General features: G+C 52.7%; 1 protein-coding gene across 1 annotated transcript in view; it reads right to left on the bottom strand.

Moving 5' to 3' along the window:
- Window positions 1-15,067, bottom strand: part of FADS2 (fatty acid desaturase 2) — a 35,075-nt gene that overhangs the window by 6,935 nt on the left and 13,073 nt on the right. The window contains exons 5-7 of the mRNA XM_036860449.1: window positions 10,582-10,707; window positions 1,826-1,886; window positions 1,337-1,413 (exon numbers count right to left, since the gene is read on the bottom strand). Coding sequence (XP_036716344.1) covers window positions 1,337-1,413; window positions 1,826-1,886; window positions 10,582-10,707 — 264 coding nt within the window. The remainder of the gene's footprint in view (window positions 1-1,336; window positions 1,414-1,825; window positions 1,887-10,581; window positions 10,708-15,067) is intronic.

The raw sequence follows: 15,067 nt of genomic DNA, 5'->3' as shown, positions 1-15,067 counted from the left end.
CAAACAGCCCCACCTGCTCCCGAGTCCCAGGCCTGGCCCTCTTAGCAGAATCAGCAGGCACCTTTGCCAATAACGCCAAGGAGAGAATGTAAGACAAAGTACTTTGAAGTGCTTCAATTGCTGTACAAACATGGGAGAGTGGTGGTTGAGGTGTGGGGACAGGATCCAGGCCGTGGCATCGGGAGGCCTGGGTTCTACTGCCTGACCCACCCCTCAGTGTCACCTTGGGCAAGTCCCAAATTCTCAGAGTTTCAATATCTTCATTTATGAAACTAGGTTTTTTAAAAAAGACCAGCAATACTGACTCAGTGACTATCCGCCTGGTCCCGAGGGCAGGGGCCCTGTCCCCGTCCCAGTGAACCCTGCTCTGCCAAAAGCAGTCTCTGCCTAGGGTCACTGCTTCACCCAGGGCATCCCATCATGGGCACATCGTCCTCTTCCACAGAACCACGCCTGCACATCTACATCAAGCCAAGGACCTCTGCGCACCACGCTACGCGGCCCTCTCCAGGGTCCCTTTCTCTCTCTGGAGTTATGGGCTGGATCACGTCTCCTAAAATGAGTATGCTGAAGTCTTAATCCCCAGGACCTCACAGCGGGACCTTATTTGGACATAGGGTTCTTGCAGATGTAATTAGTGGAAATGAGGTCATTAGGGCAGGCCCTAATCCCCTAGGACTAGTGTCCTTATACAAAGGGAGAAACCTGACACAGATACAGACACACACAGAGGGAAGATGATGGAAAGGGACACAGGGACAAGATGATGGCCATCCACAAGCCAGGGAGAGAGGCCTGGACTAGATCCTTCCTCAGAGCCCTCAGAAGGACTAACCCTGCAGACACCTTGATCTCGGACTCTAGCCTCCAGAACTGTGAGACAATGCAATTCTGTCGTTTAACAGAAGTGCCACTCAGTTTGTGGCACTTTCTCACGCAGCTGTAGCAAACTAAGCGCCCGGCGGCTCTCCATTTACCAACCAGAGTGCAGTGTGACCCGGTCCACCGGGTCTTAGGGGCCGCACGGGGACACAGGAGGGCGATGGCTGGAGCAGAGCCTTGGATGGGTGGGCTCATACGTTGCCTTCAGGAACTTTCTGAGGAGCTCTGCCAAGGCCGTGGCTCTCCCAGTGGGTGCCCTGCGTGGGGGGATCTTTAGGGTTGGGGCGCTATGGCCTCCCTGGCTCCTGGCGGCCTCAGAGCTAGTCCCTTCCTGAGGGTGACAAGGCAGCCACCCCAGGAGGAGATGCCAGGGGCCCTGCCTGGGTCCCTGGGTCCCAGGGTCCACTCGCCTCAGTCCCCCTCCTCCCCACACTCCTGGGCCCCCTGGACTCACCACCCAGTCTCTGTGAACGATCATGGACATGATGATCTGGTACTGGAAGTATAAGGGGATGAGCAGCGGTGGCCCAACTGCAGGAGAGAGAGGAGAGGCACTTAGCGAGGCCTGGCTCACCCGGGCGGGGCTGGGAGCCGCGGAGGAGCCGGGGGCAGAAGCCTGAATGTGGTGCCAGCTCTGCAGCTCCCGGGCAGAGGCGGCCGGGGCCCCGGTACCCGAGGAGGGGCCTGGGAGCAGACAGCACCTGCCGGCACCCCGCCCAGCGATCATGAGTGTGGGACCCTGGGCAGGTGTCTGGGCCAATGTCCCTTCTGTATCATGGGCCATGTGGGGTTTGCCTGGGATGGCTGCTGTGGTCCCTTCTCCTTTCACAGGTTTGGTGTCATTTTCTGGGTCTGGAAGGTTGTCAGGTGGGAGGGGAGACAAAGGGCCACACTGGGGTGAGAACGGGGTCCGGGTGTGGTTGCGGGGTGCCCCAGCACTCACTCAGAAAGAAGTACTCGTGCTGGTGGTTGTAAGGCAGGTATTTCAGCTTCTTCTTGCCGTACTGAGGAGAGAGCAGAGACCGTGAGCCCCCAGCACCCCTCAGGCTCCAGCCTCCCGTGCTCTCCTCCACCCGCTCTGCAGCACTGTTCCTTCCTCCTGCCCAGGGGGCTTCTGTCCTCTGCACCCTGGGCTCCCAAGGCTGGGCCCCTCTGGGCATCCGGCCACTCCGGCCAACACTTCCTCAGCCCTCGCTGGGCGTGCCGATCCCAAGCCGCATCCCATGCTGGCCTCAGCTCATGCGCTCCTCTACGAGCGGTGCTTCCAAAGCTGAAGCTCTGGGTCAAGTCACCGCCCAAGGCCACAGGAGAAGCGGGCCGGCTGGGATCTGAACCCAAGAAAGTGGACTCAGAGCCCATGCGACGGGCACTAAATAAATGTTGAGTGAATGCACAACTCAACAGCGCACGTCGGGGGCACAGACACCCAGAGGGAGCTCCTTGGCCAGTTTCCACCCCTTTGGGAGACAGAAAAGCTCCTGGGTCCCCCTGAGAAACTCCTTGGAGCCTGCAGTGGGCAGGAGAACTCAGGTCAGGGCCTGGGGAATTGTTAACAGTCACCTGGCCGGGCACATCTACCTTCCCGGAGCCTCCTGCAATTTCCAGGCTGAGACTTTTCACTTGAGGATGCAGGCGGGCCAGAGGAGGTCACCACATGGACTCTTCAGGCCACACCTGCTCACCTGGTCCCACCCAGGGCACCGTGACACCCAGACATTCAAGTGAGGAGGGCTGGGAGGGCTGGCTGGGTCATGGCCATCCTCACTGTACAAAGTGGCTCAGGCCACACTGAGCATGAGCCCGGGTGACGGGACCCACGGCCCCACAGGGTCCCTGCAGCTCCTTAATTCAAGGTCCACCGCCCCAGGGACCAGCCCACCTGGCCCCTAGGGGACTGAGACCAAAAGATGCTGCTCGAAGAGGGGCACCTGCGATGCTGGGGGTCTGTGTGGGGAGCCTGGGCTTCGACTCTGCCTCTCACCTGCGCTGAGACACTGCACAGGTCACTGAGCCCGCCTGAGCCCTGTCTGGCATCCAAATCACTGGATGTTAAGAGGAGCCAATGAGAACAAGGGCATAAATGCCAGGGGCTGACCCCTGGGACACGGCTCCTCAGCCCCCCTTCCCCCAACCCCACCCCCGGCTCCGAAGGTTGGCGCCGCTCTCATCCAATGATGTCCACTCCTGCTTATTTCAGCTGGGAGATCAAAGCATGATATGGATGGCGAAACCCTGGATGTCCTCTAGGCCAGCGCTCCTGTTCTCCAGGTGAGAACACAAGAGGGGAGTGATTGCCAAAATCACAGAGAGGGCCCACGGACAGAGGGGCCCCGGTGGGAGCAAAGCCAAGCCTGTCCCCAGGACATGCATCTTGGCACAGAGGCCATGGCCATGGCACACCCAGCTGAAGCACCACCAGAATCAATCCCTTTGTTCCGTGTGGCCTCCTGTGCCTCGGCAGGGGTCTCACCCATCCCCAGAATGCACATCCTTTGCACGAAGGCTATCAGTAAGATTGCGGCTGGCCTTGGAGAGATCCCAGCCAGGGGACACCAGACACAGTGCTGGACAACTTTTCAGAGGGAGGGATTAGAGGCGCCCCCTGAGTGGCCGGTCTGGTGGTCTGAGTTCTGGGGAGCATGTGGCCCGTTGAACAGGCCCCCGGGTCTTGCTCTAACCTCCTCCCAGAAGCCAGGAACCAGGCCCAGACTTTGTCTGCAGGCTTCTCCAGCCCTGGACAGGAGCCCTCCTACCACATCTCTGCCCCGCAGGTCAACCCAGAGGACAGCCCCAGGCCCAGAGGACCCTCGGGCTGGTCCAGCTCTGCTCGGGGAGTGAGCACTAAAGGCAGTGCAGGCTGGCTGGCGGAGGGACCCCACAGAAGGACTCAGGGGTGGGCGCAGCTGGGGAGTTGGTTTGAAGCTGCATTTGCACAGCAAGCACCCTATTTGCACTGATCCATGGTGCCCTGTAGGGGGTGACAGGAGATTACACGGGGCTGATGCTCCCCACCTGCCCCTAGCCGCTTAGCACTGCAGGCTCCCATGTGTGTCCCCTCAATGCCCCAGACTGTCCTGCGGGAGATGCCGAGTCCCTGCCCCCGGGCAGCGGCAGGCCTCTCTGTCCACCCCTGAGGGCTCCCAGCCTTAGAGAGGCGGGGGCTCCAGATTTGGAAACAATCTGTTATCCGAGCAAATTGCTTTGCTGTCCCCGCACCCTCCCACCCCATAAGCTTTGGGCTCCTTATTTGTAAAGTGGAGGTATGATGGCTACTTAGTACTTCTTAGGGCTGTCGAGGGCCCGCTGGTGATGGGGCTGTGAAAGCACTTCAGAACTGTGAGGGAAGGCCAGTCACGGTTACACGTGCGCCCGTGTGCGGTAACATGCAAAATGTCACGGGATGCCTGTTCCCGTCTTGATGACCTCAGTTAGGGGAACTGCAAGGTCGCCTGTCAGGGCAAGGCTGATCCAGGGCACTAGCCTTCCTCCAAAAACCAGCAAGCACAGCTGTGGTTTGGTGATGCCAGGCCTGGCCTGGGGCCAACCTTCTGGTTTCTTGACTTTCACACGCTCAGTTCTTTGCAACACTCAGTTGTATGTCATGGGCGCAGGGAAGGGATGGGGAGAGCTGTTTTAGAACGTACCAAGCTAGGAGGAGGGGCTTCTGGCTTCTTAATTCATCAGGAAGCTGGAGGGATCCAACAAACACAGGCCTCTAGTGTCCAGCAGGTGGTGGCCCCGGGCAGGGTCCCACAGGACCCAGAAGCCCTGGCTGGGAGCCAGACAGCCTGGGTTTGGATGGTGGCACTGCTTTTCTAGCTGTAGCCTTGAGCAAGTTATTTCACTCTCTCAGCCTTAGCTGCTCCATCTATAAAATGGGTTTGATGAGAGCTCCTGCCTCACGGTTAAGCAAGGATTAAGTGACGCCCCACGTGCAGTGCTCGGCACGGTGCTAGGCCCGGGGACTCAGAAAGAGTCAACCTTCCTCCCCAGTGGGGACCACAGGCCTGGAGGACCCACACGCCTCTGCCCTCCAGGACAGTCCCCATCACACACAGGGAGAAAGCTCGGGTCGTGAGGCCACCACAGGGGAGATGCAGGAAGATAGGGGGTGCTTCCACTCGAGCTCCGGGCGAGGCTCCGGGTGGCTTGTCGTGTCCAGACCCCAAGGAGTGGCGGCACATGCAGGACCTGCTTTGACACGTCCTCAAGCCGAGGCTGAAGGGAGCACAGGCCAGAGGCAGAGGGAGGGGGAGTACGGCCAGCCCCGGCGGCCTGTCTTCCTGGAGGCCCACAACCCTGGGCCCCGGCCAGCTGACCCTCCTGTGCTCAGCCTCTGCAAGGACCACAAGGCCGGGCTTGGATTATGGGCTGAGCGGGTGCCAGGGGCATGTGCAGGGGACTTTTCAGCATTGGAACAAAATGTCTGAGGAATGACAAGGGCCTTCCTTGTCTGCTCAGGGGAAGGGGGAGGGGAGCAGTTGCAAAGTCCTGCCCAGACTCACACACAGAAATGAGGAACACAGCCACAGCAGGCATGCAAGGTGGCAAGACTCCAGCCCAAGGGCCCTGAGAGGAGGGCCACAGGTGCTCCAAGGGAATATCTGGCCTGTTCAAGAAGGAAGCCTGGAGGGTCAGCTGCAGACAGGCCGTGGGGCAGGGAGAGCCTCCCAGATGGGCAGGAAAAGCAGGATCTCAGGCAGGGAGGCAGAAGCAGCTGCCTTCTGAGAGCCCGTTTACAGAGCTACAGGGCTAAGGGCCTCCTCGTTCTCCCCCATGATATGGGAAAAAAAAAAAAAAAAAAAAGTGGGTGGTGGAGGAGCAGGATGAGCAAAACAAGACCGCCCTTGACATCACCACTATTTAATTCTGTTCTGAAGTTCCAGGAATGCCATAAAACCCAAGTCAGAAATAAGAGTGTAGAGCGATTAGAAAGAGTCTAAATTTTCATTATTTTCAGGGATATGACTGTCTACCCGGGAAATTCAAAAAAATCAACTGAAAAACAACTAGAATCACAAGCAGACATAAGCGGACACTAGCTGGACATAACTAGCCAGACATCAGCATGTTTCCTGAACTCTGGAGGAACCCCCATCATAGTGACAAAAAGCACACGTTACCTAGGATTTAATCAAACAAAAGAAAACCATCCACAAGACATATAAAGAAAAGGAGGACTTCCCCTGGTGGCACAGTGGTTGAGAATCTGCCTGCCAATGCAGGGAACACGGGTACAAGCCCTGGTCCGGGAAGATCCCACATGCCGCGGAGCAACTAAGCCCCGTGCGCCACAACTACTGAGCCTGCACTGTAGAGCCCGCGAGCCACAACTACTGAGCCCACATGCCACAACTACTGAAGCTGCGCGCCTAGAGCCTGTGCTCCGCAACAAGAGAAGCCACCGCAGTGAGAAGTCCAGGCGTGGCAACGAAGAGTAGCCCCAACTCGACGCAACTAGAGAAAGCCCGCACACAGCAACAAAGACCCAACACAGCCAACAATAAATAAATAAATAAAAATAAATTTTAAAAAAAAGGAAAACCTTTCTAAGAGATATAAAAAGGAGACTCAAGCGTAAATGGAGAAAGATGTCTTATTTCTGGATGGAAAGGCTGAATGTAAAGATGTAAATTCTTTCTGGGAGGGAAAAGTCGGCCCATGACAAGCTTGCAGTGAGCTCTAAGGAGCCACGGATGCATTGGCACAGATCGGCATGATGCCAAAGTCACCCAGACAGCGTCCCGTGCTGACACTCAGCCCAGACCAGGTGCTGGGGTTCAGGAGGGGATACCCTCCCACTCAGAAGGGGTGGTGTGACCCGGTAAGGGGAAACCAGGAAAACTGGCTGACTCCTGAGAATTATGAAGGTTGACCATCGGTCTTAGCCAAGTCCCGTTTGGCAAAAGTCAAGCATTCCAAAGTGATACCAGGGGACTTCCCTGGCGGTCTAGCGGTGAAGACTCCACGCTTCCACTGCAGGGGGCATGGGTTCCATCCCTAGTCGGGGAACTAAGACCCCACATGCTGCAGTGCAGCCAAAAAGAAAAAAAAAAAAGAGGTCCAGGGAACCAGGCTCTGATGGGGGCTCCACCACTTCTCGTCCGCAGCCAGACCCTCTCCACCTGCAGACCCCTCCCTTCACTAGACACAGACCCTCTCGACCCCGTAGACCCCTCCCCCTTCCCTGGGTGCACAGCCCTGCCGTCAGCACTCCCTCAACTCCTAACACCCTCAACAGAGCTGCTGGCTTGATGTCTCCTGCCTGCTACACCCTAGCTGGTAACATGCCCATCTGAGGGCACGTCTTGGCTCCTTCACTGGGCTGGGAGTATCCTAGGAAGAGGGACGATGGCCAGCTCCGAGCCTCCAACTCCCAGCACAGGCCGACACAAAGCAGCTTATTCATTCAACAAACACACGTTGAGGGCCTACTATGCACAGGCCCTGGGGACCCAACGGAGAGCAAACCATATTGCTTTTTGATTATTTATATATATTTTCCAGGACTCTAATTCTCTCTGTAGCTCTGTCTAATCTATTTAACCCATTGTTTAGGAGATATATATCTATATCTATACTTCATTTGGTCATTCAAAAATCTGTTTGGTTCTCTTTGATAATCACTTGTTGTTTATTTATCTTAAGTTCATACATAACCTTTCTATATTGTACATAGGACCTGAGTATCTGGAGTTCTATAGCATCTAAATCTGTTATATGTTGTTTCTTCCGATTCTCACTCATAGTGGCTAGCCTTCTGTGCTGTGCTTCTGATTGTGAGCTCATTGCTTGATATTAGCCTATGGGAATCTTCATACCTATATTTGGAGACTTTCCTCCAAAGGGGATCTGCCTCTGCTTCTGCCAGGAGCCAGAGGGTGCCACCAACATGGAACACTTCAGTCCTCCTTGAGGGCCCTGGCTTCGTACAGTTGCCCGAGATGCAGCTCCCCCAGCTCCTCCTGGCCAACCTCCCAGCTTCATTGTAACTTTTCTTTTGGAGTCAGGAAGTAGGTTTTGGAGATCTTGGAAAACAACAGGGCCTCAAGGAATCATGGCCTCTCTTTGCGAGATATTCTTTTTCGGTAGCAAGAAGGTTCCTCACTGCTCTAAGTCCACCATATGAGAAGAAGGAGAAATTCTCCAATCCAGAGACTTCCCTGGCGGTCCGGTGGTTAAGACTCCATGCTTCCACTGGACGGGGCATGGGTTCGATCCCTGGTCCGGGAACTAAGATCCCGCATGCCACATGGTGTGGCCAAAAATTTTTAAAAATTAAAAATTATAAATAAATAAATAAATAAAAGTGAAACCAGGGACTTCACGGGTTCGATCCCTGGTCAGGGTACTAAGATCCCGCTTGCCACACGGCCAAAAAAAAAAAAAAAAAAGTGAAACCATAAAACACTGAAAATATATGAAGAACTTTCTAAGCATAAAAGAAAGGTCCCTTCCAGGCAGCATGGTCCTGTGGACACCAGGGTATGGCTCAACCAGGAACCCAGAAACAGCTGGCCTTTCCCCCGAGTATGTGAGAGAAAGGATTTCATGGAGCACCGTGGCCGTGGCCATGGTCTTTCAAGGCCACTGGCAACTGGATGGCCAGATCCCCAAAACCTCCCACCGCACCCCCTCCCCAGAAGTCGGCATTCGAGAGGTGTCAAGGGAGAGATGTTGGGAGAAGCTTTGCTGGCCACCCACACGGAGAGGAGAGACGGCTTGCTGCCAGCGTCACTGGTGAGACTAGATTTCGTTGTCAGGGACACAGAGAGCATTTGTCAAGCCAGTCAACAGCTCTACAACACGAAGCCTCACCCAGAAAGGGAAGCCTTTGTCTTCTTATCAGATGGACCCAGGTTAATCAGTCCTACTATCTAGACACCTCAAATCAAAGCGAGCAAACTCTTTCCTAGAAGGAAAATGCAAGCATGTATTTTGGCAGAGAATAAAATCCTTGCCCAGCCAGAGAGCCTCCACACTTCCAAAGTACTGAATTTTGGCTAATTTCCTCTGAATTGACAATGTCACAGAAAACCCATGTTTCTGCTCAGATAGTCTGTCAGATATGAAATGGGAGAGGGGGGTACCAACCAGAATTGAGGGGACAGGCTCTCTTCTCTCCCTGTTCCAATCCTTGGATGCCAACACTACTGGGAATATGACCAATTAAAGACACTGCTCCTTACTGAGGGTAAACATGCCTCTCTTGGCAAATGCTTATCGGGCCCCTACTCTGCACGTGGTACGGTCACACTTAAGATCTACGGAAAAGCAACAAGGATCTTCTAAACTTTGGTTTACATCATCAATGTATTTCTGAAAAGTAAAGCATACGTAGATTTTTTTTAGAGGCTGTCACATAGAGGCTCTACTTTTTACAGAATGTTAAATGAGGACAGTCTTTAAATTCTTTAAATGCATTGGGGGGGCCTTTATTCAAAGACTTAGCAACACCAATTTTTCCTGTCATAAAATAGTGTGGGTTACATTATGGTATAGAAATGCGACAGAGCACTTGGACAGCCCCAGGTGGAGGCCCATACACTCCTGACTCCAGCAAAGAAGTCTACGTTTGGTGAGGCAGCAAGTTGCAGAAAAACTGTTTAAGTTTTAATTTTTGTTTTTTTGTTTTTTGTTTTTTTTTAAAGATTGATTGATTGATTGATTGATTGATTGCTATGTTGGGTCTTCGTTTCTGTGCTAGGGCTTTCTCTAGTTGCGGCAAGTGGGGGCCACTCTTCATCGCGGTGCGCGGGCCTCTCACTATTGTGGCCTCTCTTGTTGCGGAGCACAGGCTCCAGATGCGCAGGCTCAGTAGTTGTGGCTCACGGGCCTAGTTGCTCCGCGGCATGTGGGATCTTCCCAGACCAGGGCTCGAACCCGTGTCCCCTGCATTAGCAGGCAGATTCTCAACCACTGCGCCACCAGGGAAGCCCTTAATTTTTGTTTTTAAAAAAGATACGTGTGTGTGTCTACACACATAGAAAATATCTGGAAGGATTCTGTAGTATGTTGTCAACAGTGGTCACCCTCAGGGGCATGACACTAGAGGCAAAGGGGGGATGGTAGAGATAATAGGAGACTCACTTCTTAGTTTGGTCTATTTCTATTATTATTTAAATGCTTGTAACAGGTATGTTCTATATTTATAATAATAATAATTTTAAAAAACTAATGTAAAAACAAGGCAGTGTGATGGAGTGGAAGGAAATGGCCTAGCTGTCAGATCTGGGGCTTCATCCTAGACTGGCCACTAAACGATGTGACCCTGAACACACGCCCTCCTCCTGCCGAGCCTCGCTTGGCATCTGTGGTGAAGCAGGTGGGACCAGACCCTGCTGAGGTCCCTCCCAGCATCGGGGATTGTGACTCTCCAAGTAAGGTTTCCTGGGGCTGGTCTTTGGGCACCAAGCTTGAGCTCTGGAATCGTGCCTTCCTGCTAAACTGGAAGGAACAAGCCAGGAAATGCTCTTCCCCGGCCCATGGGAGGTGGGGAGGCATCTAATACTCTGATAAGGAGCTGCATCCCTTATTTACACAGGAGGCCATCCCACAGACATTTCAGCTTGAATAATTCAGGGTGTCCAGGAAAGGTTTTCGTGTAAACATCAGACACCCTCCACCCCACGGGATTCCTCCCCTGATCCCTGCGCAGGCCAAACACTCCCCATGGCCACTTGGTCCCCTTCATCGTACCTCAATGGGCTGCCATTTACCCAGGACAAACACATGCAGCATGTTCACATCCGGGTCCTTGTGGAAGATGTTGGGCTTGGCGTGGTGCTGGAAGTGGCGATGGTTCCACCAGTTGGCAGAAGCGCCCTGTCGGGGGAGGAATAGGGGTGAGCAGTGCAGTCCTCGGTGCGCGGGAAGGGGATCCACGACAGGTCCAGCTCAGGACCAGTTCCTAGCAGGTCCAATATTCAGGGCTGACTTCTCCACTATACACAGGGCCTCGGGCCCCTGAGAGTCAGAATGCAGCCCTGCCGGTGCTGAGTCCAGAGTGCTGGGCAGCCCCTTGGCCAGGATTTCGGTATGGGGCCAGGCCACTACCCCCTGCCCCAGGCCTATTTCCCTGATCATAAGACGGTGCGGGGGATGAACGGAGAGGCACGTGCATCAGCACGTGTGGTGGAGTCTCAGCTCTCTGCCAACACCGGGCGTGAGGCTCTACGTCCCTCATCCTCTGCTCGTCTCCTGTTTGCGTGTGTTGTGCAGAGGGGAACACTTCTGTTTTGGGAACAGTAAGAAGTGGTCCCTACCATATGACCCAGCACTCCGCCCCTACGTGTGTACCCAAGAGGAATGAAAACAGAGCCACACAATGACTTGTACACAAACGTTCCCAGCAGCATTATTTAAAATAACCAAAAAGCGGAAACAACCCAAAAGTCCATCAACTGATGACTGGATAAATACAATATGGCAGATCCATACAATGGAATATGTTTGGCCATGCCATAAAAAAGTGTGAAACACTGACACGCGCTACAACGTGGATGAACCTGGAAAACACGATGCTAAGTGAAAGAAGCCAGCCACAAAGGATTCCATTTATATGAAATGTCCAGCACAGGGAAATCCACAGACAGAAAGATGAGTGGTTACCTAGTGCTAGGGTTGGGATGAGGGGGTTGGGAGGTGATGGCTAAGTGGTGTGGGGTTTCTTTTTGGGGTGATCAAGATGTTCCAAAACTGACTGCGATGGTGGTTGCACACATTTGGGACTATACTACAAGTCATTGGTTTGTACACTTTATTTTTGCCTTTCCGCGCAGCATGTGGGATCTTAGTTCCCTGACCAGAGATGGAACCCACGCCCCCTGCAGTGGAAATGCAGAGTTTTAACCACCGGACTGCCAGGAATTCCCTGGTTTGTACACTTAAAATGTGCAAATTGTATAGCATGTGAATTATATCAAGAAAGCTTTTTAAAAAAAAAAAAAAAATGAAGACCACAAGTGGTCCCTGCTCTCAGATGGCCCACAGAGTAGCTGGCAAGAGACAGCCCAGCAGCCAGACATGCCACTGCACTGAGAGGTGACAGCTGAGTCACATCACGCCCAGAAGGCTTGGCGGAGCTTCATAAACAATCACCAACAGAGCTTCCTGGTTCTAACGGGTAAATATAAAATTATGAATCTAGGGACTTCCCTGGCAGTCCAGTGGTTAGGACTCTGAGCTTTCACTACCAAGGGCCTGGGTTCAATCCCTGGTCGGGGAACTAAGATCCCTCAAGCTGTGCGGCACGGCCAAAAACAATAATAATAAAATTACAATTCTAGGAGACAAGAAGCATTACATGAGTATTTCTTTCAAGGCCACAAATTTCTGTCTCACCAGCTCCAGCTCTGGACACATTCTGAAGGCACGTCCCTCTACAAAGTCACCCAGTGATGCAAAGAAGGAAACAAGACTCCTCTGACTCTTCCGCATGAGGACTTCACTGGTGAACTGTCGCTGGATCAATCAATGCTTTGGCCAAGGGTCTGGCCATCTATAAAAAGGCCTAACTGCAAAAACAAATATTTTACTTGGAAGATGTTTGGTACAAACATAGTCTCTGGACCCTAACGGCCATGGGCGGGAACAGCTCTGAGCAGCCGTGGCCTTTGCAGTGACCTCAGGCCCCTGTAAGCAGGAGGGCCTCAAAACCCAACAGGGCAAAAAAAAAAAGTCAGCGAATGAGAGCTTAGAGGATTAAGGAATCAGATGACACATTGGCCTTTCTAGACAAAAGGAACCAAATTCCTGGGAAGAGCGCAAGGGAGTCCCAGGCACAAAGAAATCAAGGGGCAAGGCATGTGCGCACGATGTTTACAATGCACCAACCAAGAGATGTTTGTTGAATAACTGGAGGAAAGACAGGCTACGAGCACCACGGGGATGAGAGGAGGCAAGGTGGGGCCATCCCCGAACTTGGCATCGGCTGTAACGACAAAACATTTTTTGATGGTGCTATTCTCTGCTGTGACTCTCCTCCATCCTTCTTCACTAGGCTCAACCCTCCGTATCCTTCCTGGGCACTGGGAAGCCCTGCCTGCCCTGGAGCAGTGACCCAGTGCTGTGCTCTCGGAATGTGGTGCCAATGTTGCCTGCCCTGGGGATGAAGTGGGGAAGGAGGCGAGCCCTTGTCTAGCGAGGGAGAGGAGGGTATCACTCCACACTGGGGTGGGCTGACGGAGCTGGAAAAGTTTCGGGAGGCCACTCAGAAGGACTGCCCTTGGGCAGCAGGCTGGGCAGGAGTGGGCCAGCCAGAGTGAGGGTCCCTTTTCTGACAGAGGGAAGAGCCTAGGTGAAGGCCTTGGGGGAAGGGGAGCGTGGAATGTTCCAGAAGCCAAAAGAAGGCCCCCTCAGTTGGGCCAGCAGTGCTGGGCAGAGCCATAGCAGACCCTGAGGCAAACTCATCAACAATATTTCTAAAAATCTACGCTTTTGCTCATCCCATTTTCAATTGAGAGAACTGCCAAGTCTGACAATTTCTCTCAACCAAGTGACAGTCTTAAATAATTTTTTTTTAATATTTATTTTTTTATTTGGCTGCGCCGGGTCTTAGCTGCGGCATGTGGGATCTAGTTTCCTGACCAGGGATCGAAGCCGGGCCCCCTGCGTTGGGAGTGCGGAGTCTTAACCACTGGATCACCAGGGAAGTCTCTTAAATAATTTTTTAAAAACTTTTTTTTCTTTTTTTAAAAATTAATTAATTTATTTTTTGGCTGCGTCACGTCTTCGTTGCTGCGTGCGGGCTTTCTCTAGTTGCGGCGAGCGGGAGCTACTCTTCGTTGCGGTGCGTAGGCTTCTCATTGCGGTGGCTTCTCTTGTTGCAGAGCACAGGCTCTAGGTGCGTGGGCTTCAGTAGTTGTGGCTCATGGGCTCTAGAGCGCAGGCTCAGTAGTTGTGGCACACGGGCTTAGTTGCCCAGCGGCATGTGGGATCTTCCCGGACCAGGGCTTGAACCTGTGTTCCCTGCATTGGCAGCTGGATTCTTAACCACTGTGCCACCGGGGAAGTCCCTTAAATAATTTTTAATTAACTTAAACTGTAACATAGTAATAAATTCGGTTTCAGTATAAATAATCAATTTAAACTTCATATTAGGATTTTTACTATACCACCCTTTCCAATTTTTAAGTAGTTTTCAACTATTTTAATGCTCTGGGGAAAAAAAATCAACCATTAGGATTTCCCTGGTGGCACGGTGGTTGAGAATCCTTCTGCCAATGCAGGGGACACGGGTTCGATCCCTGGTCCTGGAAGATCCCACATGCTGCGGAGCAACTAATCCCATGCGCCACAACGACTGAGCCTGCGCTCTAGAGCCCCCGAGCCACAACTACTGAGCCCACGTGCCACAACTACTGAAGCTCGTGTGCCTAGAGCCCGTGCTCTGCAACAAGAGAAGCCACCGCAGTGAGAAGCCCGTGAACCGCAACGAAGAGTAGCCCCCGCTCGCCGCAACTAGAGAAAGCCCGTGCGGAGCAACGAAGACCCAACGCAGTCAAAAATAAATAAATAAATGTATATTAAAAAAAAAAAAAAATCTACCATCAAAAAAAGAAAAGCACAAATACATACAAACATGTATGTAAGGTACAAGCTGTCCTTCGGCTTCAGATTCCAATATGGCTCAACACAATCCTGATCTTTATTTGAAATGTTGGTATTTTGTTCATTGTGGATTTTTTGGCATTAATTTTGCTTTTTTTTTTTTTTTAAATATTGCATTAAAATGTTACTTATCTCAATTCCTGACTCTTTTTGATGTCCCCTTAAATTCTGTGCCCCTGGGACACACTTGTGTGCTCACTTGCCTCACCCTAGTTCCGGCCCTGGTGGCCCCAGATAAGGTTGTGAAAAGGATGTGGTTCCAAAGATTTCCATCTCCAGATGTAAAGTCTAGATGGCGCCAGGCCTGGTGGTTTGCATTTTATCCTCAGTGCAATGCCAAACAGAGATTCGACCTCTCAGAACTGTCTTTGTACAAGATCACCCTTGGGAAGAAATGTCCACCGGAAGTGACATGGGCTGAGGAGTTGGGAGGTGGAGGGCTCACCCGTGGAACCCTACAGCAGTGCAGGCTGACAGTAAGAAGCGGGTCCCAACATCTCGAAGCTTCCAGCACCCTGTTCAGTGCCCTCACTGTCTTGAGCTAAGACGTCCAAATTGGCAGGGCACCCGAGGA

The sequence above is a fragment of the Balaenoptera musculus genome, chromosome 8 (assembly GCF_009873245.2).
Source record: "Balaenoptera musculus isolate JJ_BM4_2016_0621 chromosome 8, mBalMus1.pri.v3, whole genome shotgun sequence".
Lineage (NCBI taxonomy): Eukaryota > Metazoa > Chordata > Mammalia > Artiodactyla > Balaenopteridae > Balaenoptera > Balaenoptera musculus.
This window is presented reverse-complemented; position numbering and strand designations above follow the sequence as displayed.